Source organism: Indicator indicator, chromosome Z (assembly GCF_027791375.1).
Source record: "Indicator indicator isolate 239-I01 chromosome Z, UM_Iind_1.1, whole genome shotgun sequence".
NCBI classification, from domain to species: domain Eukaryota; kingdom Metazoa; phylum Chordata; class Aves; order Piciformes; family Indicatoridae; genus Indicator; species Indicator indicator.
In genome coordinates, this window is record NC_072053.1 from 26,041,122 (window position 1) to 26,066,223 (window position 25,102).

General features: G+C 37.9%; 1 protein-coding gene across 1 annotated transcript in view; it reads left to right on the top strand.

Annotated features, from left to right (window-relative positions):
- ITGA1 (integrin subunit alpha 1) overlaps positions 1–25,102 on the top strand; it is an 80,679-nt gene that overhangs the window by 43,142 nt on the left and 12,435 nt on the right. Inside the window, exons 8-22 of the mRNA XM_054397907.1 lie at positions 1,376–1,526; positions 2,887–3,052; positions 7,203–7,276; positions 9,123–9,267; positions 13,395–13,537; positions 14,861–15,004; positions 17,767–18,021; positions 18,438–18,568; positions 19,905–20,068; positions 20,260–20,396; positions 21,180–21,290; positions 21,831–21,916; positions 22,081–22,216; positions 23,129–23,209; positions 24,558–24,634. Coding sequence (XP_054253882.1) covers positions 1,376–1,526; positions 2,887–3,052; positions 7,203–7,276; positions 9,123–9,267; positions 13,395–13,537; positions 14,861–15,004; positions 17,767–18,021; positions 18,438–18,568; positions 19,905–20,068; positions 20,260–20,396; positions 21,180–21,290; positions 21,831–21,916; positions 22,081–22,216; positions 23,129–23,209; positions 24,558–24,634 — 2,001 coding nt within the window. The remainder of the gene's footprint in view (positions 1–1,375; positions 1,527–2,886; positions 3,053–7,202; positions 7,277–9,122; positions 9,268–13,394; positions 13,538–14,860; positions 15,005–17,766; positions 18,022–18,437; positions 18,569–19,904; positions 20,069–20,259; positions 20,397–21,179; positions 21,291–21,830; positions 21,917–22,080; positions 22,217–23,128; positions 23,210–24,557; positions 24,635–25,102) is intronic.

Genomic DNA, 25,102 nt, shown 5'->3' on the forward strand with positions numbered 1-25,102 from the left:
ATGGAACAAAGATGTAGTCCTAGACAAAGGGCTGATGATCTTGGATGTCCACACAGAGCAGGTAGGAACTCCCTGTGTGCAGAGGGATGAGAGAAATTAAATTTTTCAGAGGAAATGTGAAGTCTTTGATGCTTTTTGATCACTGGGAAATAAAAGATCTGTCGTAAGAATAGCATTATTTAGAAAATCTTCCTTTATGAGAAAAATTGAATTTGGCTTCTGCAGAATAGACAGTAAATGCAAAATCTCTCATACATTTTCAAAACATAAAATATTGTCTTGGTATTTTCTCTTCTACCTTTTTTTTGGCACGACACCATAAAAGATTTCATTTGCCCTTTCCAAATAGCCATTTAGTGAAATATGTATCACCTTTCTGATGAACTATTTGATTATCTAGCCAAAGTTTTGTTGATATAATGTCCTAAAGCCAAGGGAATTCTTGCATATTCACCAGTAATGTTTTCTTTAGATAAAAATAGAACCTTGAGGGAATTTGAACAAGTTCATGAAAGCAAAGCCAGTTGATAATTTCCAAATACTCAGAAACCACATATGGTTCAGAAAGTCCCAGTGCACCAAAAACTGCTGCAGGATTGTGTACCAGCAAAAGCTTCCTCTGTTCCTGCAGTCTTCCTATCCATCGACTTTGGACCATCAGCAGCAGTAGATCTTAATTTTCACTCTTGTGGCCAGTCTTAAAGTTCTGTGGTATTTTTATAAAAAGAGGAAACCCTGCTTCCTTCCTTCTCCTCCAGAGGCCTAATCTAGCCTCACTTTTTCTGGTCACCTCAAGAGTCTGGTTGAGCAGCTGCCCAAAACCTCAGTGCCCATGCATCTGTCTGCATCAGTAGAATTCAGTCATCCTCCATCTACCTCTGCTCACCTGCAACCTACTTCTGCCACATCCCCAACACCCAGTTTTACTGTAGATGGGCAGAAGTGTGGTGGTAGCTGAGTAAATGCTTCAACCACTTGGAATGCTGCTCTGCGGCTCTAGGGTGGATATGGGTGGGTATTTTTTATGTGGGGTTTGGGATAGGGGGTGTTGATTGAGCCTTTTTTAAGCTCCCAAAAGCTGTTTTAAGGAACCAGAAATTTATTTGGAGTAGGGAAGAATTTTTCATTATCCAGCATTATATTTTCTGCTGTTGCTCTCAGATGAATGAATAGTGAATGAATGCCTTTGAAACCTTTTGGGCGTGAACTGTCATGTAAGTGCCAGTTGTTGTTGTTTACATTCATTCATGATAAATCTTGTTTTTCTTCTTCATAGTTAGTATGAAATCTTTTAGTTTATGATTGACTATGCTAATATGGCGCATGTGCTGAATGCTGCCATTGCCTTTCTCCATGTGCTTTATGCTCTTTTTAGGGAAGAGGCTTTTACTGAGGCTCACGGTGCAAGAAGAGGAGTGCAGAAAGTAATGGTTATTGTGACTGATGGGGAATCACATGACAACTACAGATTGAAAGAAGTGATTGATGATTGTGAAGATGAAAGCATTCAGAGATTTGCTATTGCTGTAAGTGAAATTTAATGGGAAAATTCAGAACCTTAAAAGCATGTTTCTTCTTGTAAATGTAAATGCTGGTAAAAAAAAAGTTAATTTCACAGATTCTTTATGGAAGCAATCATTTGAGAGAGAAAGGAAAGAAAGAACCTAAAAAATATCCAAAATTTGCCATGTGATTTTGTAGTATGTCAGAAAAGCTAATCTGCCTTCCTGGTGATGACAGGTATGTGAATTAAAATGAGGAAGAGTTTGACGAGCAGTATAAAAATCAAACATTTTTTTAAAAGTAGTATTGAACATAGCACTGAAGTTTAAATCTGAGAAATTTCTACAGACATATTACTTACTTAAAAAAAAAAAAAAACACAGATGTAAATTATCAGCAGTAAACAGGATCATTATGGCTGTTCCCTGTGCTGGCACTCTAAAGTTGTCATTTTCATGTTGAGCCAACCTAGTAGCTGAATGAGAGCATGAACATGATGGAGGATAACCCATATCAAGAAATATTAACGATGGATTTGGTGTGAACTCTCCACTGTATTAGTTTATTCTATGGTCAAATAATCTATTTTTTCTTGTTAATTTTGAAGGTTTGTTGGTTTTCCATTCATATCTATCTTTGTTTTGGTACAATGAGGCAGTATGGAACTATCACTACATTTTCATTTCACTACATTTCAAGACATTAAAGAAAAGTTGAATTCAACATCACACAAATTTTCAGTGAATTCCTTTATAAAGGTAGAGATTATTAAAGGAAAAATCATCCCTGAAGCTGCTATAATTTTAGCAGTAAAATCCCTGACTAGAACCAGGTTTTAATTGCTCCAGTGTTCAAGAACATAGGAATACTTGTCAACCTAGCAATTGTAGAAATGAGTCTTTTTGTTCTAAAGCATCATGAATTTTTACAGCAGTGGTGTTTAAACTGCAAAACCAAATCTGAAGTCTCATATCATGATGTAGTTGTTAACACTGAATGCAAGTGTTGCTGTTCTATGTATTGTTCAATGTGTTATTTCTATGTATTTATAGGGCAACTATGAGGAAGTGGTCTCTGCCTAATTAACAAGTCAGTAACTGCTTATATACCATGTTTTGAGAAGAACTGGCAGTATCTATGCAGAAGCCAGCGCAATTGTGTATTCTGGCTTGGGTGTTGTGCTGTTTTTTCCCTAAATTAAGACATACTCCAACAAACCATAGAATCTTAGAATAAATCATTAGAACTTTGTGGGAGGGAGGTTCTAACAGAGCAAATTAAGGTCAGATATGATTTTCTGATGTTCTCTGGCAACCTGTGTTAAGGACATCTTTTAAAATGCATTATAAAATGTATCCTTGACATTTTTTTTATTCTCTTTAGATTCTTGGCAGCTACAGCAGAGGAAATTTAAGTACTGAGAAATTTGTAGAGGAAATAAAATCAATTGCCAGTAAACCTACTGAAAAGCACTTCTTCAATGTGTCAGATGAATTAGCTCTTGTAACTATTGTTGAAGCACTTGGAGAGAGAATATTTGCCTTGGAAGGTATGACAACATTTAATTTTTTACTTCATTCTGCGTTACAACTGAAGCGTATAAAAGGCCACCTGCTTTTATCTTCCTTTGCAATGTATTGTGCTGCATGTGTTATGCAGGCATTTTTTTCACTCTGATCATAAAAATACTTTATCTATGGTTTTGATGTCTAGTGTAATGATGTGAAATATATTCAGAGGGGTTACAGCCTATGAAGGGCAATAGTTGAAAAGGATAAGTAACCATTAGTTTTAGCTAGAGTAAGTGTGAAGTTGCCTTCCCTTGGGTAAAAAAAACTGCTGCTAGGCCATATCCTTATTACCCCATGATGATATATTTGTCTGCCTGTAGCTTTAGGTTTTCTTTTTTAGTTATTAATGACAACATATTACTTTGCTATAAAAGTTACCATGGACTTGGTGTATAGTATTGACAAGATGTATTTTTCTTTTGGAAATATTCATGATACTCATATTTCAGCACAGGAAACTCATTCTCTAATAATGCTTGGTTATATTTTTCATCAAAATTAGACAACATTGTCCAAATCTCAATTTCAAGCACATTACTGGTAACAGAAGACGGAGTTTATTAGTTATAAATTATACTGCCCAGCTCTGAAGGGATTCCTGTCACACAAAGAAAACACCAGTCTATTTGTGCTTATTTTTTAAAGCATCTCAATTTTCAAGTAGCTGGAGTCATGTAGCTTACAGCTGGAACAAAAGACATTCTTAAATGTCAAGAGATAGTACAAACATGAAAGCATACTTTAAAGTTTTTTTTAATTGGAGCTATGTTTCTCAGAAATATTTAGGATTTTTTTTTAGTGTGTCATTTAGCTTGATCAAATATTACTATTTTCAGCTGGCTATCACTAAATGTATTTCACAGTATATACCCTTAACTTTTTTACTTTCCTGAACATTTTTATATCTCACTTTTGAAATAAGTCACTTTGAAGATAAGTCTCTTTAAAGCACAAAGTTTAGTCTCTGTAAGCTCAAGGAATCCTTCGAAGTTCATTGAACAGGGGGCTTGTTGGTTTATTTCCTGTTTACTAGGGAGAATGCATTGTCAGTGGAAAATTAGTTGTTCAAATTAAACTTTAAAATTGAGTCTTCAATTTTTGTGTCTGACTTTTAGAAAACTGACTAAAGGCATTGTCTTTCATTAGTAGTCTGTTACAGCTATGAAATATAATGGATATAGATTAAAAAACTATTCAGTGCTAGTCATGACAACACAACTGAGTTACTGGGCATCTTCCTACATAGGTTCCAGGTTTCATGCCATAGCTTCACTTTTTGAACTATTTGCTATTGAAACACGCGGTCTCATTTTGTCACACTCCACCTTGTCCCTTTTAGTGATTAGTAGCTACGTGGTAATGCCTGTCTGTCAAATGGGACCCCAGCTTCCACAGAGTGGAGTGAATTCTGCTGGTTTGAACTCCCTGCTGGTAGGGTATGCTTTAGATCATGAGCTCTAAACATTCCACGGACTTTAGTAATGCATTCCCCTAATCATAAGAAAAAATTACAAAAATTTGAACATGAAACAAATGGTGTAGCTTAACAAAATACCCAAACAAATGTAGTTGTAGTGGCAAAACTGTTTAATTAAATTGTATAAATATTATCTGTTTATATGGTATTCATCTGACTACCATAGATGACTAATCCTTATTATCACCTCCTTCAGTATTTTGGGACATAAGTATATTGTGCTCCTTGAATTCAACTTCCATTTTCTGCAAAAGATGCAAAAACATGGATATATTTATTGGATATTATCATTTATAACATATTAAGCTTTGTATATTTTATCTGTATTTATTTATGACCTATTATAAACTGCAAGGATGTTTATGTCTTAATATATGTGCCTTATATTAAAGTTTTATTTTCTGTAGACTTGATTGTATTACAAAAAAATATGCATTCAAAACAAACAATGTGGAAAATTCTTTTCATCCATGCTCTAAGAGAGAAGCTATGTAATTTAACTACTCCCTCAAGGCTTCTTGATGTTGAGTTCTTCAGTAGGAACTCAGAGATGCAGTGATTTCTGTATAAGACACCTACTATGAGACAAGAAATGTTGCTTCCTCCACCTGTGAAAAGTCACAGAAATCGCATAACCTGGCTGCAAGTGAATAAAAAGAGAAACTGAAAATGGGACCCTAGCTTTTTGTCAAAACTGTTGAGTTGATCTAATCGGTTGGTGATAGAAGATGCGGAATAAATTCGTTTCTTATGATTCTTCAGACATGTATTCTCTTTGCCTCCAAAGCATTTCAGGAGCTATTTTAGATTTGCATTCTTGTGGCAGGGGAGAAAGTATATTAATTCTGTCCCACTTACCTTTCTGCTGACAGTCCAGCTTCTTGTGGAAAAGATTAATTAGCCTCATTGATTATAAAAGAATTAACTTCTGTGCATAACATGGAGGTGTCAGGAACTTTGTTGAATTTCTTTATTTGAATCTGTTTAAATTCTCTATCTATCTAACCCCTTGCTAGTATAATAGTACATTTGATTTTTTTTTCTTGAATTTCTTGTTTTCTTTTTGGTTTTGGCTTTTAAAAAATGTGTACAGGAAAACTGAGACAGTTGAAAAATCAAATCCAACAACATCCCCTAGATGAAGGCTAGTGGACTTTTACACATGACCTGTTTCATATTTTGCATCTCATGGCATGGACTTCTAGTTTAGCAGCAATTTTATGTTTTATCCAACCCATGGGCAGGCAAAAATTATTTTTAACAAAATACCCTTTGTAGTAGCTTGGCAGTTTGAAACTCAATGGAAAGTTAGACTGAGGGCTGCTGTCTGAGAAAGATTCAGAGCTACTCATGCCAACAGTGCCAGCATTGTTCCGTGCCTCAGACTGTGAAAGTCCTATCTTTCTCAGCTCATTGAGGAGCATCCTTTACTGCATGAAAATATTGTTTATCAACAAATTAAGAGTTTCATGCTTTAAAAGGGCTTTTTCAAACTCAGCCAAGCAGCTACATCTTGTGAAACATGATAGCCTATGCTCGAGTGTCTATTTGTCTTTAAGACCATGTCTCCTTCCTATGATAGTGGCTATAAATCCCAATAATTTGCAAAGACACCATGTCCCAGGGAGCAGCCTCTGTGGTTTAGTAGTTGAGTATCAGAAGTTCAGTGTTATTTAGTAGTCTAGATGCCTGGAATTCACCCAGATATGGCTTGCTGTGACTCAGTTTCATTCACGTAGTCAGAGGTTTGACTCATCAATCAGCTGGTAGCAAATTGTCAACTCTTCCTGTACAAGAATCAGAGCAGATTTCATAGGACCTCTCTGCTTCCTTTCAGTGTATCTTGCTCTGAAGGAGGAATCAATATGCATAATATAGTTACCTTACTTGGCCAGTTAAGGTGGCAAAATAGTCTTTGAATATTGCTTTTAAGTAGAGGAAGAGGCAGACCTTCCATTTCCTTGATGATATTTGAAGTGTACCTGAGAGCAAAACAACCCATCACAGAGTTTAATAATGAGCATATGACTACTTGACAAGATAGTGAAAATAAATCACCTGATACTTTTTTCATCTAAAGTCTCTTAAGAGAACCAGAAATTTTTTCATGTAACTTTCTGGGCAGGATTCTATTTCTCCAGCCTGCCTCTGAGGCTTGTGAATCTTGGACAGCTGAGATGTTCCTATGTTGTTTTTCGCAAAAGTTCGTACAAATATCAAGTGTTTTTCATTTAAAGTTCCACCAGCTGCCTACGAATTTTTAGTTGCTTAAATACAGTGCCAGGATTTGCATGGCTGGTGTTCACTTATTGTTCACTTAGCTCAAGTGGAAAATGGCTTAACCATATTAATCAAACATTCCAAGCATATTTAACATCAGCCTGAGGTCAAATCTGATCAGTTTTAGCCCAGGGATATTTGTTGGACAATTCTGAGATACGATCTTAAATGGAAATTCTCAGAATTATTGACAACATTTAATGCAAACTTTAATTTCTGTATTTGTTATAAAAATCTATGACAAACTATATTCCTGAAATATTCTAGTTAATGATGCTATTCTTTACAATCATATGAGTATTTTGATTACTGTTCAGATACTTTTCAGATTGAAACTTACTGTTTAATTCTTTTTCTTTCTGTTTTAATAGCAACCACCGACCAGCAGGCTGCCTCTTTTGAAATGGAAATGTCTCAAGCTGGATTCAGTGCTCATTATTCCAAGGTGAACAAACTGAAATTAAAAGCTCTTTAACAAAGCAGTTTTTGGTTGTCGATGGCATGAATTTGGTATGAGTGTTCTTTGCACAGTCCTTGTTGCTGCTGGAACTTTTGCAGATTCCTGTAATCCATTTTTTGGGTGCTTTGGGGGGTTGTGGGGTTTGTATTTGTTGTTGTTGGGGTTTTTTTGTTTCTTTTATTTGTTTGTTTCTTTCTTTCTTTCTTTTTGTAAAATATGTATCAAGAATGATTATAAACAATGGAAGCTGAAGATAATAGGTATCTTTTTCACTGAACTCTGTATTTAATTCTCCTGTAGCATTTTCTATTAGGATAACAATCTATAATATTTTTAGAAACACAGAGAAATATTTTTTACCTGGGCCTTTAGTGACAAGACAAGAGGGAAAAGTATTAAACTAAAAGTAGATTAGAAGAGATTTTTAAATTTTTTTATAATGTTGAGTGTGATGTGAATAGGTTATAGATGCCTCCCTCCCTGAAGGTGTTCAAAATCAAGGCAGACAGGACTTTGAGCAATCTAATCTAGTTCAAGACATTTCTCCTCATGGCATGGGATAATTTTTAAAAGTCTTGACCAAACCAAACTATTTTATGATTTTATGAACTGTAAAAGTGTTGTGTCTTAGTATGTAAGTTGGTACTACATTGTATTGGTGATTTTGAGGCAGAAGATACATAAAAAGAACATTTCTGTCATGGACATGATTTGCATTATTACTAACATGACATAGTCCTAGTTCTGTTAACACACCGAATACCTCAGTTTTCAGTAGATGAGTATTTATTAAACTGAAATACAAAAATCCCTAAGAATTTGCATTATCCAAGATGATATTTAATTTTGAAAAAACAAAAAATATCCACTGTGAGTATTTGCTCGGTGTACACAAATGAAATTAAAACTTAACAGGAGGTCAAAAGAAATAGGAAGAGTTAAGCTTTAAAGATACAAAAAATTTGTGGCAGTAGAAAAGAGCATAATAGGAGAATAATTGAACTCAAAAAACACCAAGGAATTAAAGACAAACTGATACACATAGGAAAACCTTCAACATGGTTTTGTATACATCTCAGCATATTACTGGTGAAAAAAAGGGAAAATACCTTCAGTATAATTTAACATAAATACTTTGTTGCAGCACTACTCTATTCTAATATTTTTAGTCTCTGGGCTAAAATACACATGATGCTTCAGGTGGTATATCATACCTTAGAAACAATCATTATCCTGATAAGGAGCATCATTTTCTGTTTGGTAGAGCATATTCTTGAAGTTCACAAATGACTGTTCTCCTACCATCAGAACCTTACTCTTAAATTGGGTCTTCTACCCTTGATAGACTCAGGGTCTCTGGTGTCTCTTTTATCAAGAAGGCTACATTCATGCCTATAGTCAAGAAAGGTGAGCAAACCTTTTCTTAGTGACAAAAGGCTCTTCGTTATGTACAAGACTTACAGATTCAACAGAGGAAGATTCAAGCTACTGAAAGTTTGCCTGGAGAATTCATTTAAATGTTGTATTCTTTATTAATTTTACCAAATTCCTTTGTCTTTCTCTTTGGCCTGGAATGATGAGCTGAGGTTGTAGGAGCTGTATTTCATTCTACTGATTTTCCCAAATGTCCCCTTTTTAAAATTTATTTATTGGCTGTGTTTTTAACACAAACTGTAAGGCATACTATGATTGTTGGGGACGTGCTATAACAGGAAAAGCAGGGCTAAATGTGTAAGCGTGAAGGAAACATTTCCCAAATGTAAGCATCATGGTCATGAATGTGTAAAGATGATTCACATAGAGAAAAGGATTTTTATTTATTCTGCATAAGGATTGGATCATGCTTGGAGCAGTTGGAGCATATGACTGGAATGGCACAGTGGTCATGGTGAAGGACAGTGGGGTTTTAATGCCAACTAATGAAACATTTCGTGACAGGCTTTCAGAAAAAAATGAACACCTTGCAGCCTATCTAGGTAAGAAAAGTAATCTCATAAGACTTGTTTGCCAAATGCTACAATATCTCTTGACTTTCTGTCACTTTATATATCTTACAGAATACTATCTTTCATTCCAGGAACCTGGGAAATTCTATAATATATGGATATGTCTACTATATGATTCTCTTGTTGTGTTTTTTTGTTTGTTTGTTTGTTTCATTTTGGTTTTTCTTTTGTTGGGGGGTTTGTGGGTTTTGTTGTTGTTTTGTTTTGGGGGTGTTGTTTTTGTTTGGTTTGATTTCGTTTGGTTTGTTGTTATTTTTCTTCTTGTTTTTTCTTTTTCTTTTACAATCAAAAAACTAGTCCAAACACTTATAGACCTAAATATATCATAGAATCAGTCAGGGTTGGAAGGGACCACAAGGATCATCTAGTTCCAACCCCCCTGCCATTGGCAAGGACACCTCACACTAGATGAGGCTGGCCAGGGCCTCATCCAGCCTGGCCTTAAACACCTTCAGGGATGGGACCTCAACCACCTCCCTGCACAACCCATTCCAGGCTCTCACCACTCTCATGGGGAAGAACATGTTCCTCGCATCCAGCCTCAATCTCCCCACTTCCAGCTTTATTCCATTCCCCCTAGTCCTATCACTACCTGATAGCCTAAAAAGTCCCTCCCCAGCTTTCTTGTAGGCCCCCTTCAGATATTGAAAGGCCACAATAAGGTCACCTCAGAGCCTTCTCTTCTCCAGACTGAACAGCCCCAACTCTTTCAGTCTGTCCTCATAGGATCAAGAATCAAGAATCAAGAAGGTTGGAAGAGACCTCAAGGATCATCGAGTCCAACCTGTCACCCTACACCTCATGACTATCTAAACCATGGCACCAAGTGCCACGTCCAATCCCCTCTTGAACACCTCCAGGGATGGTGACTCCACCACCTCCCTGGACAGCACATTCCAATGGCCAACCACTCTCTCTGTGAAGAACTTTCTCCTCACCTCCAGCCTAAACCTCCCCTGGCGCAGCTTGAGACTGTGTCCTCTTGTTCTGCTGCTGGTTGCCTGGGAGAAGAGACCAACCCCCTCCTGGCTACAACCTCCCTTCAGGTAGTTGTAGACAGCAATGAGGTCTCCCCTGAGCCTTCTCTTCTCCAGGCTAAACAGTCCCAGCTCCCTCAGCCTCTCCTCACAGGGCTTGTGCTCAAGGCCTCTCACCAGCCTCGTTGCCCTTCTCTGGACATGCTCCAGCAATTCAACATCTTTCCTAAACTGAGGGGCCCAGAACTGGACACAGTACTCAAGGTGTGGCCTAACCAGTGCTGTGTACAGGGGTACAATGACCTCCCTGCTCCTGCTGGCCAAACTATGCCTGATGCAGGCCAGGATGCCATTGGCTCTCTTGGCCACCTGGGCACACTGCTGGCTCATGTTCAGCTGTCAACCAGTACCCCCAGGTCCCTTTCTGCCTGGCTGCTCTCCAGCCACTCTGACCCCAGCCTGTAGCTCTGCATGGGGTTGTTGTGGCCGAAGCGCAGTACCTGGCACTTGGACTTGTTGAATGCCATCCTGTTGGACTCTGCCCATCTGTCCAGCCTGTCAAGGTCCCTCTGCAGAGCCCTTCTACCTTCTAACAGATCAACACCTGCTCCCAGCTTGGTGTCATCTGCAAATTTACTGATGATGGACTCAATCCCCTCATCCAGATCATCAATAAAGATATTGAACAGGATGGGGCCCAGCACTGATCCCTGGGGGACACCACTAGTGACAGGCTGCCAGCTGGCAGTGGCACCATTCACCACCACTCTCTGGGCTCGGCCCTCCAGCCAGTTCCTAACCCAGCGCAGAGTGCTGCTGTCCAAGCCACAAGCTGCCAGTTTGGCCAAGAGTTTGCTGTGGGGGACAGTGTCAAAGGCCTTGCTGAAGTCCAGGTAGACTACATCCACAGCCTTTCCCACGTCCACCAGGCTGGTCACCTGATCATAGAAGGAGATCAGGTTGGTGAGGCAGGACCTGCCCTTCCTAAATCCATGTTGGCTGGGCCTGATTCCTTGGCCATCCTTCAGGTGCACAGTGATTGCCCCCAAGACAATCTGCTCCATGATTTTCCCTGGCACTGAGGTCAGGCTGACAGGCCTGTAGTTCCCAGGTTCTTCTGTTCGTCCCTTCTTGTGGATGGGCGTCACATTGGCCAGTTTCCAGTCTTCTGGGACCTCTCCAGTGAGCCAGGAGTGGTGGAAAATGATGGAGAGAGGCTTGGCCAGCTCATCTGCCAGCTCTTTCAGCACCCTAGGATGAATCCCATCAGGTCCCATGGACTTGTGAATATCCAAGTGACTCAACAAGTCTCGAACTAATTCCACATGGATTTCAGGAGTACAACACTGCTCCTTGACCCCATCAACCAGCTCAGGAGACCAGTTATCCTGAAGTCCTCCTGCCTTACTGTTGAAAATGGAGGCAAAGAAGGTATTTAGAATCTCAGCCTTCTCCTCATCCTTAGTTACAATGTTACCCTCCATGTCCAGTAAAGAGTGGAGGCTTCTCTTGCCCCTCTTTTTAGCAGCCCTCTGATCATCCTGGTGGACCTTCTCTGGACATGTTCCAGCATGTCCATATCCCTCTTGTAATAGGGGCTCCAGAACTGGATGCAGTACTCCAGGTGGGGTCTCAGCAGAGCTGAGTAGAGGGGAAGAATCACCTCCCTTGACCTGCTGGCCACACTTCTCTTGAGGCAGCCCAGGATCTGGTTGGCTTTCTGGGCTGCAAGTGCACATTCACAGCTCATGTTGAGCTTCTCGTCCACCAGCACCCCCAAGTTCCTCTCCTCAGTTCTGCTCTCCAGTCAGTCACTGCCCAGCCTGTATTTGTGCTTGGGATTTCCTCGACCCAGAAACAGGACCCTGCACTTGGTCTTGTTGAACCTCACGAGGTTGGCTTGTGCCCAGCTCTCCAGCCTGTCAAGTTCCCCTCCAGCCTGTCTGCTGCACCACACAGCTTGGTGTCATCAGCAAACTTGTTGAGGGTGCACTCAATGCCGCTGTCCATGTCACCGACAAAGATGTTGAACAAGACTGGTCCCAGGACTGATTCCTGAGGGACTCCTCTTGTCACTGGCCTCCACCTGGACATGGACCCATTGACAGCCACTCTTTGGCTGCAGCCATCAAGCCAGTTCTTTATCTGTATCGTGGTCCACCCATCAAACCCATGTGTCACCAGTTTGGAGACTACACTTTTTCCAACAGAGATGTGTTTCTGTTCAAAATTTAACAAATACCTCTAGTATTCTTAACAAGTTTTTCTGTACATTGACTTTACTGTTTTATACAATATTGTCTAAATCTTTGCTTAAAATTAAGCTGATTCCTGTCACTCAAGGGACAAGAACAGCAGTTTACCACTATCTTTTTTACATATATACTGGCAGGCTATTTTTTTCCTCTCAGCCTTTTCTACCAGTGAGCATCAGTGGCTTTGCTTTCTCCCCTATATCTTACTTACTAGACCTCATGGTTCTGTTTGCTCTGTTATCTCATTTAAGCCACTGAAGAAGAGTCAGCAGTTAAATAATTTAATTTTTTCCACTAATTATACTGTCTTCTTTGCCGGATAAAATTATATCTCTCTTTTCTTTTTTAATATCTCAATTTTGGTGAAGTTATTTTAAATTTAGATCCTATCCTCCATCATATTTGAAACTGTGCCACAGTTTTTATTAACCTGCAAATTTTTTTATGTCTTCCTTCACTCAAGTTGTTAAATTGTTGGTAATATTAAACATGTGTTCCAAATGCCCCCAGAATCGCATCTAAAAGACTCCATCAGTTTGACGGTGAACTGGTGACAACTGCTCTTTGAAAGTATCTTTTCAACCACTTATTTATGAGTTATTTTATCAGTGCCATGTGTGAGTACAGCAAAGCAAATATGACTTGCCAGCCTGGGAAGAGGTTTTAAAACAGAGCGGTGCTCGTGTCTCTGAAGCTGTAGGCAAATATATATATAGCCTTTTTAATTAACTCTGCAGTTATCCTCTCGCATAATTGGGGCTAAATATGTAGGTGTAGAATAAGCCTTAAAAATGGTCTGAATCATGGCAAGTATTTCTGATGCATTCTCTGTGTACTGCATTTTGACTTCTTTTCCGCTTCCTAGGATATACTGTGAATTCAGCATTGACACCTGGAGGCGTACTGTACATAGCAGGACAGCCACGATACAATCACACTGGCCAAGTTATCATTTATAAAATGGAAGGAAGAGATGTACAAGTACTTCAGAGGTTAAATGGAGAACAAGTAAGTAAACATTCGTGCTTAACACATAAAAGGAATATGACACGAGAAATAAAAACAATTATTTCAAATGCATCAGAGAGCAAATGAAGGTGGAAACTGGGAGCTGTAAGCACAATCTGAAGGAAAGGTTAGGTAGGTGCTCTGGTATAATAATAAGGTTAGGTTGGTGCTCTGGTATAATAATAGAAAGCGTACTCTATAATAGTCTACTTGTAAATTTTCTCTTTGATGGTTAAACCCTCATTAGTGGCAAAAAGTGGTAGTAGCCATCTCTGTATTTGCAATTTTCACTGCCTAATGAGTGGAAGGGGAATGCGGCTGTCAGGAAACAGGTGTGACAAGCAGGTTTCTGTGCAAGCTCATCAGCTGGAATGGCACAAAATATTTAAAAGCTGCTTCTATTAGGTAGCAGCTCACTGAGAGCTGTTCCTTCAGGAAACAAAAAAATCTGTAAACACATAATTGAAGATGGTGAGATAATGTTATGCACATGGAGTTGAAAGACTTGCCTGCTTGAGTCTTCCCCAGCTGCAGATCAAACATCTTACAGAAGAATTCAGACTGCTTGCTTTTCACCTATAGCTGATGTCTGTGACTCAGCTAATTAATCAATCTTTTTGAAGTCAATGAAGAAATGTAGGTAATTTAATGGTTTGAGAGATCTGGCCTACTTGAACCATTGTCTGTGAGATGAGATGCACCTTGCTTTAGAAGAGACTGCTTCTCATGTTGACAGTAAGTGAAATGCAGAGTGCCTGGCTTTGATGCGAAGTGAACTCAGATAAATCCCACATTCTTGTACCCATGCAGTCTATGAATGCATTTAGCTCTTTGTGTAGATCTTGTTTCTCTGCATTTAGTAGCAACCTGGGAATTTTGCAGACTGTCTGCATTGTGTTGTCTTGGAGTTTTTGTCCTACCTTTTTCCCCTGGCAAGCCTAAGACCATTGGTTTTGCTCATTCTATGTATTGTTGCTGGGACTGAGGATCAAAACTAGTTTCCTCTAGTCATTTTTATTCGAATGCTATCTTAGAGATCCTACTTCCCTTAGTAGGTAGAAGACATCATTTGTACCTTTCAGACTCAGGAGAGTTGAAGCTTGAATGGACCATTCTTAAATAAAAACCTTCAACAAACCCTAAACCAGAAAACAAGGTTCAAAAGCAAGCAGACCAAAAAGACCTTATAGGGAGCAAGGAAAATTTCTGTCTAATGTTTAACATTTGGTATCATTGTAAGCAACCACAGAACAGGTCTCTGAATAGGAGATGCTGTGTGATGTTGTTGACTGTCTCTGATTCATACCTTAAATTTTTCTGCAGATTGGGTCATACTTTGGGGGTGTTATTACCACGATTGACATCGACAGGGACTCCTTTACAGACCTTCTTCTTGTTGGAGCTCCTATGTACATGGGAAATGAGAAAGAGGAGCAAGGGAAAGTGTATGTTTATAGTCTGAACAAGGTAAGAATAATGTTTATTAACCAGGAACAGAACATGCTTCTTACTGTCTTCATATTCTTATTTTAAAGAAATATGATAATTTGTTCTGGGAAAGATGACCTGCTGAATATAAAGAAACATAATTTTGACAGTTGAGAGTAGTACAGATTATTCTTGAAAACTTTCTTCTCTAAACTCCTGTTTTGTCACTTCTTTTTCTAGTGAAGTATATTATATAGATGAGGACCATATCCTGTAGGCTGCATTATGGTAGATGCAAATTTAGACTATAAATTTTCTGCCTCATTTTCTTTTCTTGTTCACAGATTAGGGAACAGCAGGGCTCATCCATCCTTAAAGTGTGTGCTATAGTAACTTTGTGACTTGCTTAACAACCTAGAACTAAGTCCTATACATCCAGCCACTCTTATGCATGTCACGATTAGATTTAAGGAATATAATAGCTGCACCTCATCTTAATTTGATAAGATTCTTCCAATGTCTATGCAGACTGCTTCTTTTAGTCCAGTACCATTGTGTATCCTTATGTTACAGTGGAGAACTGGAATTTCCCTCCCACACTGACAACCAGGCTAACTCTGTCTGAAGCAAATGAAGCTGTATTTACAGGCAAAACTACAATCTATGATGAAAATCAATGAATATGTACAAATATACACTATTCACAACATTTACAAATACATACAATCAACAGAAAAACACAACAAAGCCCCTTGGCCCCAGAGGGGCTGTGCTTCTTCCTTCCTCCTTCCCCAGACCCCCCTGGCAGAAGGAAGAAAGGCAAGAAGCCAAGAGGTTCTCCAATAGAAGTGTTTAGAATAATCATTATTTTGCTTTCTTACACCCAATAGTGATTTACTTACATTCTTCCACTTTTCTGCTCAAACTTTGTGAAGAAAAATTAAAGACCCAATCTTAAAAGTAGCACACCTTATAACAGTTATCAAAATATAGACTCATAGAATCATTAAGGTTGAAAAAATACCTCTAATGCTATCAGGGCTAACCGCTAACCATCAACCCAAAACCACCATGCCCACTAAAACATGTCCCAAAGTTTACAATTTATAAACAGCGCAAGAAACCCCCTGGATAAACCAGGGGGCTACCAACAGCTTCCCCTTCCTTGCTTCCTTCGCCCCTGTACACAGTAAAGGAGAGAGAAGAGTAGAGAGTTGTTTGTTAATATAATATTAGCCACAACAAAGCAATGTGGCCAAGGTCATCAAAGCCAGGAGAAGACAGAGCTAGTATTTGCTAGAGCAAAGGAAGCAAAAAGAGAGAAAGTTAGTATACACAACTGTCTGTCCAATGGGATTATTTAGGCCCTATCATTATTTTACTTTCTACATCCAATGGTAATGTATTTACATTCTACCACTTTCTGTTCAAGATCAGCCTAAAACTACCACACATACCATGCTGCAGTCATACTGGCTTCAAAAAATGAAAGTGCTAACTGGAGCAAAGTATTATGGGACTTGCAGTTCTGATTGCAACATGGGATGCTTCCTGTTCCAGTGGCTGGTTCTGGGTTCTTGGGTGTTGGCTCTTTTCTGCAAGCATGGTGGCAGAATGGGAGGGAGTTGGGTAGCTACTGATTTTGGTTTTCTGCTTTATGCTGGGTTATTTCACTGTGCTGCTTCTGCAAATAGGCTAAAACAAGGTAATCATGCATCGTATTATTAGATTAATTAGATTATTAGCTAAGGTAATTATGCATTGTGATTATGATATCTCATGTTATATTAAATTCTTATCTTATCTTTATATCTCAACCCTGAGTTTTGTGTGTTACTCTTGTGTTGGGGGAGCAGGCAGGTTAGCCCTTGCACTGAACCATTACACCATTCCAATACCTGACCACTTTTTCATTAATGAAATACGTCCTAGCAATGATGTTCTCCTAAAATACTCTTTGCTAGAAAAGGGCCTGAAGAAGCTGGATCTATTTGGCAAGGAAATCTTCCAGTTTCTACATGCATGCTGCTAACCACATATTGCTGGTGAATAGGGTTGGCAAAAAACCCAAACATTCCATGTCCTCCAGTAATGTGAGAGTTTGAAATTTGTTTTTCCTGTACTTCCTTTTATCCATTTCCAAATAAATAAGACGCAGCAACTGCTTGCTAGTGCTAATCTCTAACAAGGAACTCATGGGACCAGTCTTTCTCCAAGATTAGTTACATACCACACCGCATGTGTGGTTTTGGTCTAGAATGTACACTGGACCCAAATATATGTATGTTAGGCCATGGAGTGTATATCTACTGAGGACGTAACTCAGTCTGTGTAAGAGAAATGCTGTCTTCTTCTTTTTTTTTTTTTTTTTTTTTTTTTTAATCTGGAATAATAGTATTGCCATCTGTGTTCCATCAGAAACTTGGTCTACTTCTCAGTTTAAGAGAATGCTTTTGAAAGAACTCTTAATAGTATCCTGAGAACGGAGTGGTTTGCTGACAATAGCATGCAAATACAGTTATGATATTACGCTCCTGGAAAATTCTAACTTCAAGAAATATGCAGAAGCACGTAGATGCAGAAAGAGAAGAAAGGAGAATGTGTCACCTACCCATTGCTTGAAAACAGCATTTGAATTAATAGTTACAGACTCACAGTTTCTGCAGTGCATGCTGTCACTAGGAAGGGGTTGTAACTGTTTCTTTTAATTCATCAGTTTTTCTTCTGGAGAGGGGCTTTTAATGCATATCTTGCTAAAATGTTGATGGAAATCCACAAAGTGTAAATCTGCTCTTTCCTAGACAACTTTCGAATATCAGATGAGTCTTGAACCTGTGAAGCAAACATGCTGCTCACCACTAAAACAGGACACATGCAAAGTTCTTAAGAATGAGCCTTGTGGTGCACGCTTTGGCACTGCAATTGCTGCAGTGAAGGATCTCAACCTTGATGGATATAATGACATTGTAATAGGTTCTCCCTTAGAAGATGACCATCGGGGAGCTGTATATATTTATCATGGTCATGGCAACAAAATCAGTAAAAAATATTCACAGGTATGAAGTAAAGCTTTACAGACTGGCAGATTCTTTTAGTGTATGTAGCACAAATCCTGTGTTCTTGTGTTTTCCCAACATTATATCAATCTGTGACCTGAACTGTCATGACAGCTTCTTTTTTAAAATGCTTTGTATTTTTATACTCATACTGGTTTAACCAAATTTGATTTTAATATTAGAATGTTTGTATTAGAAAAAATCTAAAATGTTCTGTACAGACAGAAAACTAGGCATTTTGCAATTCTGAAAATCTGTAGTATTTTCTTCACCATGGTAACGATTTTAGGAGCATTGTAATGAAAATTTAATGTATTTAGAGTCTAAAAAGCCATCTATCTGCCAATAAATGTGTCTTGAATGTTCTTATAATTCCTTCAATATGCACTGCATAAACTTCTTAATGGTTTTCACAGCGTATTGCATCAGGTGGAGATGGAGAAAAAGTAAAATTTTTTGGCCAGTCTGTGCATGGAGAAATGGATTTAAACGACGACGGGCTGATTGATGTCACCATCGGAGGCCTTGGTGGGGCTGCCCTCTTCTGGTACGGATACTCATAGCAGCTGCCAAGCCCCAGACCAACCATTTTTCTTAGCAAACATATAAATTGCTTACAATACTGTTTGGGCTTTTGTGATGTTACTGGTTTAATCTCATACTTTGACATGGTGGATATCCATGTGGCTGCAGCTCTGATTCTTCATGTCTCACGTATATGCTCATGAACAAGTATAAAACTATAGATAACAGTCATAATTATAGGAATGTTTTAGAAACCTTGTTAGACTCGTATGAAGAATTTATCCTCCTAGACTATATTCAGAATAGAAACTGACTCAACCTGTGGTGCTAAGTAAAATAGAAAAGAAGCCTAAATGTTCTCTTTTTGAGGGCACCTTTGCATATTATCAGCAATATCAAGTTCAAATGCAAAGGAGTCACTAAGAAAACTGTTTAGACTTCCTAGGATAAAAACTCTAGTTTTACTCATGCAGAAAATTAACTTTGTGGTTAACAATGAATTAATTTGCTTTATAAGAAAATGATGATTTACAAAAAAGATGATTCAGTTGCTATAATGAGCAGTATATTTGAAGGGAGAAAAGTACCAGTAAAAGAAATTAACGAAGGCTATATGTAACTAAACAAGACTATTCCCATCTTTGGTAAGGCAGTTTCTAAGTTTGCTTCTTGCTTTATGTGTCCTGCTCACTCATGTGACTCACCTAGCAAGTGATCAAGCATGTCTTGATGCCCTCCTCAAGCTGTCAGCATCTCCCCATCTTCATCTGGTAGTTTGTCTTCCTAAAAGCTCCAAGTGTGATTACAATGAAGTGTCCCTTCACTGCATTGTTTAGGTCAAAGATCTGAAAAAAGCTATTTTTGCCAGCTAATTTTTCTGCTGGTTTACTCTTGAGGGCAAAAGGCAACTGAGCTAGAGCAAAGGAAGAGGCAGGAATGCATTGCAGGGACAGAGGTGAAGGTGAGTTAAAGTGACACAAATTTGTAGTGAATCTCAGCCTGTTTGTCTACTCACAGCATAAGAGATGGAACACTGCACTCTAGCCCATGTATAATATTTGTCTAGAGCTGCCCAAGAGGGTGGATCCAGGCCTTCAGTTTCTTTTAAAATGGGACTGGCTTTATAGAGTTGCTTAAACACTTCTGAAAATATTTCCTTTCATCTGATATCTGTTGTGAAAGAAGTACAGCACTGTGGAGAAGCCCTGTGACCATCTTCTGTAATTTATTTCTTATCAATCCTTTGTTTAGTTAATTACTAGACCATCACATGTATTTTAATGTTCAATGTTGCACATTTTGCAAGTCAAGTTGATGCTGTTATTTTCAAGGCACTTTCTCTCTGTGTTTTTGTTAAGGTCTCGTGATGTGGCTGAAGTAAATGTTTCTATGCAATTCACACCCAAAAGCATCAATATCCAACAACAAAATTGTCAGATAAATAAAAGAAAAACAATATGTATAAATGCCACTATTTGTTTTAAGACCAGACTAAAATCAAAAGACGATATATTCAAATCCAGTAAGTAGATAAGTGCTAAGATATGAGGTCTTTACACTATAAAACTGCTATGTTTGTATCTGTTTATTTCTGCAAAAAATGGAATGCAGATTCTCTTAATTCATTATTCAAAGTGCATTTAAGATACTTTGAGAAAAAAGAATGTTTAGAGGTAAATTGGTTCAAATTATTGATCTCAACTTCCTTTGCAGGTCTGCAGTATTGGATTACTCTAGACTCACAAAGACATGTATCTCGAAGCTTGTTCACTGAAAGCCATGAGAGGAAAATGCAAAAAAATATAACTGTAGAAGGGTCAGAATGTATTAAACATAACTTCTACATGTTGGCAAGTAAATCATTTAAAGTGTTTTTCTCGTGTTGATAAAATAATAATCCAAATGTATTCCATTAATCATAGACTGAACAACAAAATTTGTATGCAAAATTAATCCTAGGAATAGTATGAAAACTTTGTTTACTACTTACGATTTATATATTTGTATATGCATATGAACTATATACTTATGCTCAGGCTATTTACCTTTGTCTCTTTGTATCTATCTTAAGAAAGAGCATAATAGTGCCTTTAAAACTCATCAGGAGCATGTGAGCTGGAAGTCTGGTTTGCATACTAGTACAATTTCTTCTTCTAAAATATAGTACAAAATCTCACAAATTAAATTTGGGATAAAGAATACTTTTCACTGCAAAACAGAAATGTAACTAGCAACTGTAAGTATGAAATTGCCCAAACTAACTAATGTGCAGAGTAAATAGCGAGATAAGCTGCCTATATTTAAAAGGTATACTGACTTCACAGTTGTTTCATAACTCAAAACTTATGGTAAATGATGCCTAGAATTTGCTTGAATACGCAATGCACCTCCTAACAGCAGGCGTCCATTCGACTTTGTTTAAGTGATACCACACACATTGGTAGATATTTATAAGGATTAGCTTGTACATTAAGTGCTTTATCATCATCTGCAAGCATTTGAATGCTCTTCTAGCAAGGATGGTGACAGTGTGACTAAGAAATATTTTGCCTCATCATTTTTTGGGTTTTTTAACCTCCTTGGATATTAAAGTGAGTGTCCATAACAGCAAATTTGTTTTCTTTATGTCCTAGGATAAGCCTGATTTTCAGGACTCTGTAAAGGTTTTGCTGGAGTTCAATTTTTCTGATCCAGAGAGTGGACCTGTTCTTGATACCAACCTGCCAAATTCAATATCTGAATATGTAAGTCAGCAAGATTCTATATTAATAACCTACGTATTTAAGGTAAAATTCATAGCCCACAGAAGGGCTGAAAGTATTGTCCAGAGATTGTCTAAAGAGCAAGGGTCACTGAACCTCTCTGGAAGATGCTTCCTGTAAGTGAGGAAATACTAGGAGTGAAACTCTTGAATCAGTATGCTTGGGAACCATCCTGGTGTTTTAGATCAGTCCAGAGTTAACTGAAGACGGAGTGCAAGCAATTTTATCATCATTTTTAATGTAGATAGATCAGAGGAATGTTGGTCATTTACTCTGATTGTGCTTGGCATTGTTCATAGTTCTATTTAGTCTCCTTTTCTGATTGAGATGAATCACTTAGAAGGGAATGAATAGAAAGCTTATGTTTAACTTCTGCATTTTACAGAATACTAGCATGTTTAATATTAGGGAAGTCTTTATCAAATAGAAGAGCTTATATGAAATTAGATGATGAATAAAAATAAAAGTATTTAATTTAATAATAAATGTAACAAAATTGAGAATAAAATACTATTGTTGCAGATTCCTTTCACTAAAGATTGTGGAGCCAAAAATAAATGCATTTCAGATCTTGTTCTGAATGTAAAAGCAAGCATAGCTGGAGACAGGTAACTACAAAATTTCTATGTAAATTCTAAATTCTGAAGTCTAATGAGATAATGCTGTGCCATAATTTCCAAGTCAGAAATAATATAGTCTGGACATTGAAAGAAGTTTCTCTGTGTTTAAAACAGATTCAAAAGTTATCCAGTATTCTTACTTTATTTTGCAGCTCTTCTCCATTCATTGTAAAGTCACGTAATGATAAGTTCACCATTCAGCTCTCTGTGAAGAACAAAAAAGACAGTGCTTATAATACCAGAGTTTTGGTTCAATATTCTCCAAATATTATTTTTGCTGGCATTGAGGTAGGAATTTTTCACATTATCTCATTTATCACCTGTATTGGTAGAAAGACTGAATTTCACTGTTCTGCAATCATCTCAGATGATTGGAAATGGCTCCCTGGGAGTCATGTCCTTACTTACCCCTCTGTAAGTACATAATTGTCTTGACCTGAGGGCACTTTTTCCTAGCCCCCATTAACTGCAGATGCAAGTTTCACAGTGATAGACAGTATGTACAGACATCTTAGATGAATGCAAACACAACAAATTAACAGTAGAGCCAGAAATGCCTTGTTATTCTTCAGTACAGCCCCTGAGCCTCTGGAATTCTCATTTTGCATGTGTATAGAAAAAGTACTATCTTGGTTAGGACAGCATAGATCAGTGCATGCCTCATCCCTGCCTCAGAAAGCGTTTCCAAGTACCTCCTTTTCTGAATACCTCAGCAGACATGCTAAGAATTCACCTCAGATCAGGTGGTAAACATTAGGAGAAGTTTCTTTTCTATCAACAGACCTAATGTTGCACATTCAAGGGAGTCAGTGATCCATAGCACCATTGCTGACTCTCTGTCAATAATTTACTGTGTGCCTCTTCCATTGCCATGTTAGGGACACAGTTACGGGAATTACACATAAAAGCAATTTACTTATACCTAGAACCCATGAGTCATTTGCATGATAACCAATTTGCATATCATTGCTAGTGTCTCAAACACTTTCTGTGGAAGAGAATAATGGCTACTAGTTGATGTAGATGTTCACAAATGGAAATTGTTTTACAGAAGTTGTGGCTTCCGATTTTTGTTGCAGTTCAATTCAGGCCTTTACAAAAAGCAGCAATGCTGTAACACATTCAACAGGCCCTGGATGCTTAGTTAAAGTTCAAAACGAGTTTGCACAAGATCATGGTTTGACTTTCTTTTTGCTTTAGGATATACAGAAAGACAGCTGTGAGTCTAACCACAACATCACCTGTAAAGTGGGATATCCATTTCTTAAAACTGCAGAAGAGGTAAGAAGTTCCCCCACATGCAAGTTCTTCACATCTGCTCTGTGGATGAGAGAGGCCTTTCCAGCAAGCAGTCTGCTTAAAAGCATGCTCCAGCTTAAACAGCTCCAGCAATACGTCTGTGTGTCCTGCTGGACTGAGGGAGCTTTGGCTAAACCAAGCCTTTGAAAATATGCTTCTAAGCTTTGCTTAAATAGTTCTAATATTGAGTTGGGAAATAACAATACAAATATGATCAGCTGTCTTTCCTAGAAATTTCTTGTCTGTTCCTCTGCTGCAGATGCATAGCAGAAGCAGGATCAGGAGAGATGTCCTCTTACATTGCCTCCTATATACACGTTCCAGCTTGTGTCTTGGACTTGTAGGAATTAAGTCAGCTGTTACTTTCTTGCAGCCAAATAAGCATACTGCTCAGTGTCAGTGCTCACAAGTCTCCATTCCCAACTTTACTGGATTTTTCACATTTTGCTTTCATGCTTTGATTGTTCCTATGTCTGTAGCTATAAATCCCTAGAAATGTCATATTTGCATTTACATTCAGAAATCAGTTAATCGCTGATTCACCAATAAACATTTCTAATACATTTTATTTTAAAGTCTCTTCCTGGCTATTTCTGTTTTTCTAAATATGAAGAAATATCTGAGACAATTTTGTCTGGGTCACTTTGTAGTAAAGATTTGTACACCATAAAGGAAAAATAAAAGTCTGAGCTGAAATATCCTGTACAGTAACAAATATTAATTGTCAGGATATAAAGAGGCTCATGTTTGGCACAATATTTGTGTACAGTCAGATTGTGATAGACTTGCCATAGTTTTAAGGAGTAGGGGAAGGGGATTTTTGTGAGATATTTTACTCTATAGTGATATTTCAGCAGCCTTCCATACACAGCTCATCTTCACAATAATTGACAGGCTTTGAAGCTTTGTTCATTTATCCTTATAGATAAAAAATGACTTGCAAAACTGGTTGGTTTCTATTAAGTATTACTTACCTGTGTATTTCTAGTATATGATATGTTTTACTCAGGCCTCTCAGTTTTTAACATTTGAATCTTCTATTTAATAAGTGATAGCCATTAGATTTTCCTCTTGGTTGGGGCAAATTTGTTGGAAGGTGGATTCATTTATAGAAAACTGTCACAATGTGAATAAGGATTTCATAAATAAAATAGCAGAATGTGCTCATTTTTCTTCAGGTCAAACTTCATTAGTATGCTTTTATTTTTCTCCCCCTTTTTTTTTTTCCTTTTTTTGGGGAGGGGGGGCAGACAGGGGGTTGTGTTTCTTGTGTGTGTGTTTCAGTTTATTTATTTATTTTTAAAATGTGTAATGTATTTTTTCTAAACAGATTTCCTTCAAAATATCATTCCAATTCAATGCATCATATCTCCTGGAAAATGTTACTGTATATGTATATGCAACAAGGTTAGTTGCAATCACTACTGATTTTTTTTTTTTTGTATGTGTGTGCTTAGACAAATCTTCATATTTGTGTTTCATAGTAAAACAAGGACAACATTTCTGAACTCAGAAGTGGTTAAACAATCTTTATTGCTGGCAGCTTTACAGATGTACTCCGTCCACTGGTAGACTGAGCGAACTAAATAAGCAGCTGTTTGTCTCTAAAGCCTGAGAATTACAAATGAGTCGTCATTTCCAGAGGTTTTATCTTCAGGAAAGATTTATTCTCTTACAGAATTATTGCATACTTTAGCATGAATCACAGTTTATGCTAAATGAAATGGTCTGACCTTCAGAAAGCAAAAACATTGCAGTTGTCTGTAATCAAGGAATTCTTGCATTCAGTGTTTGCTGTTCCCCCAAAACCCAGGGCTGATGTGGCCACTGCTAGGTCCATTTGCATTCAGTCAACTGCAGTCTTTAATGTTAATG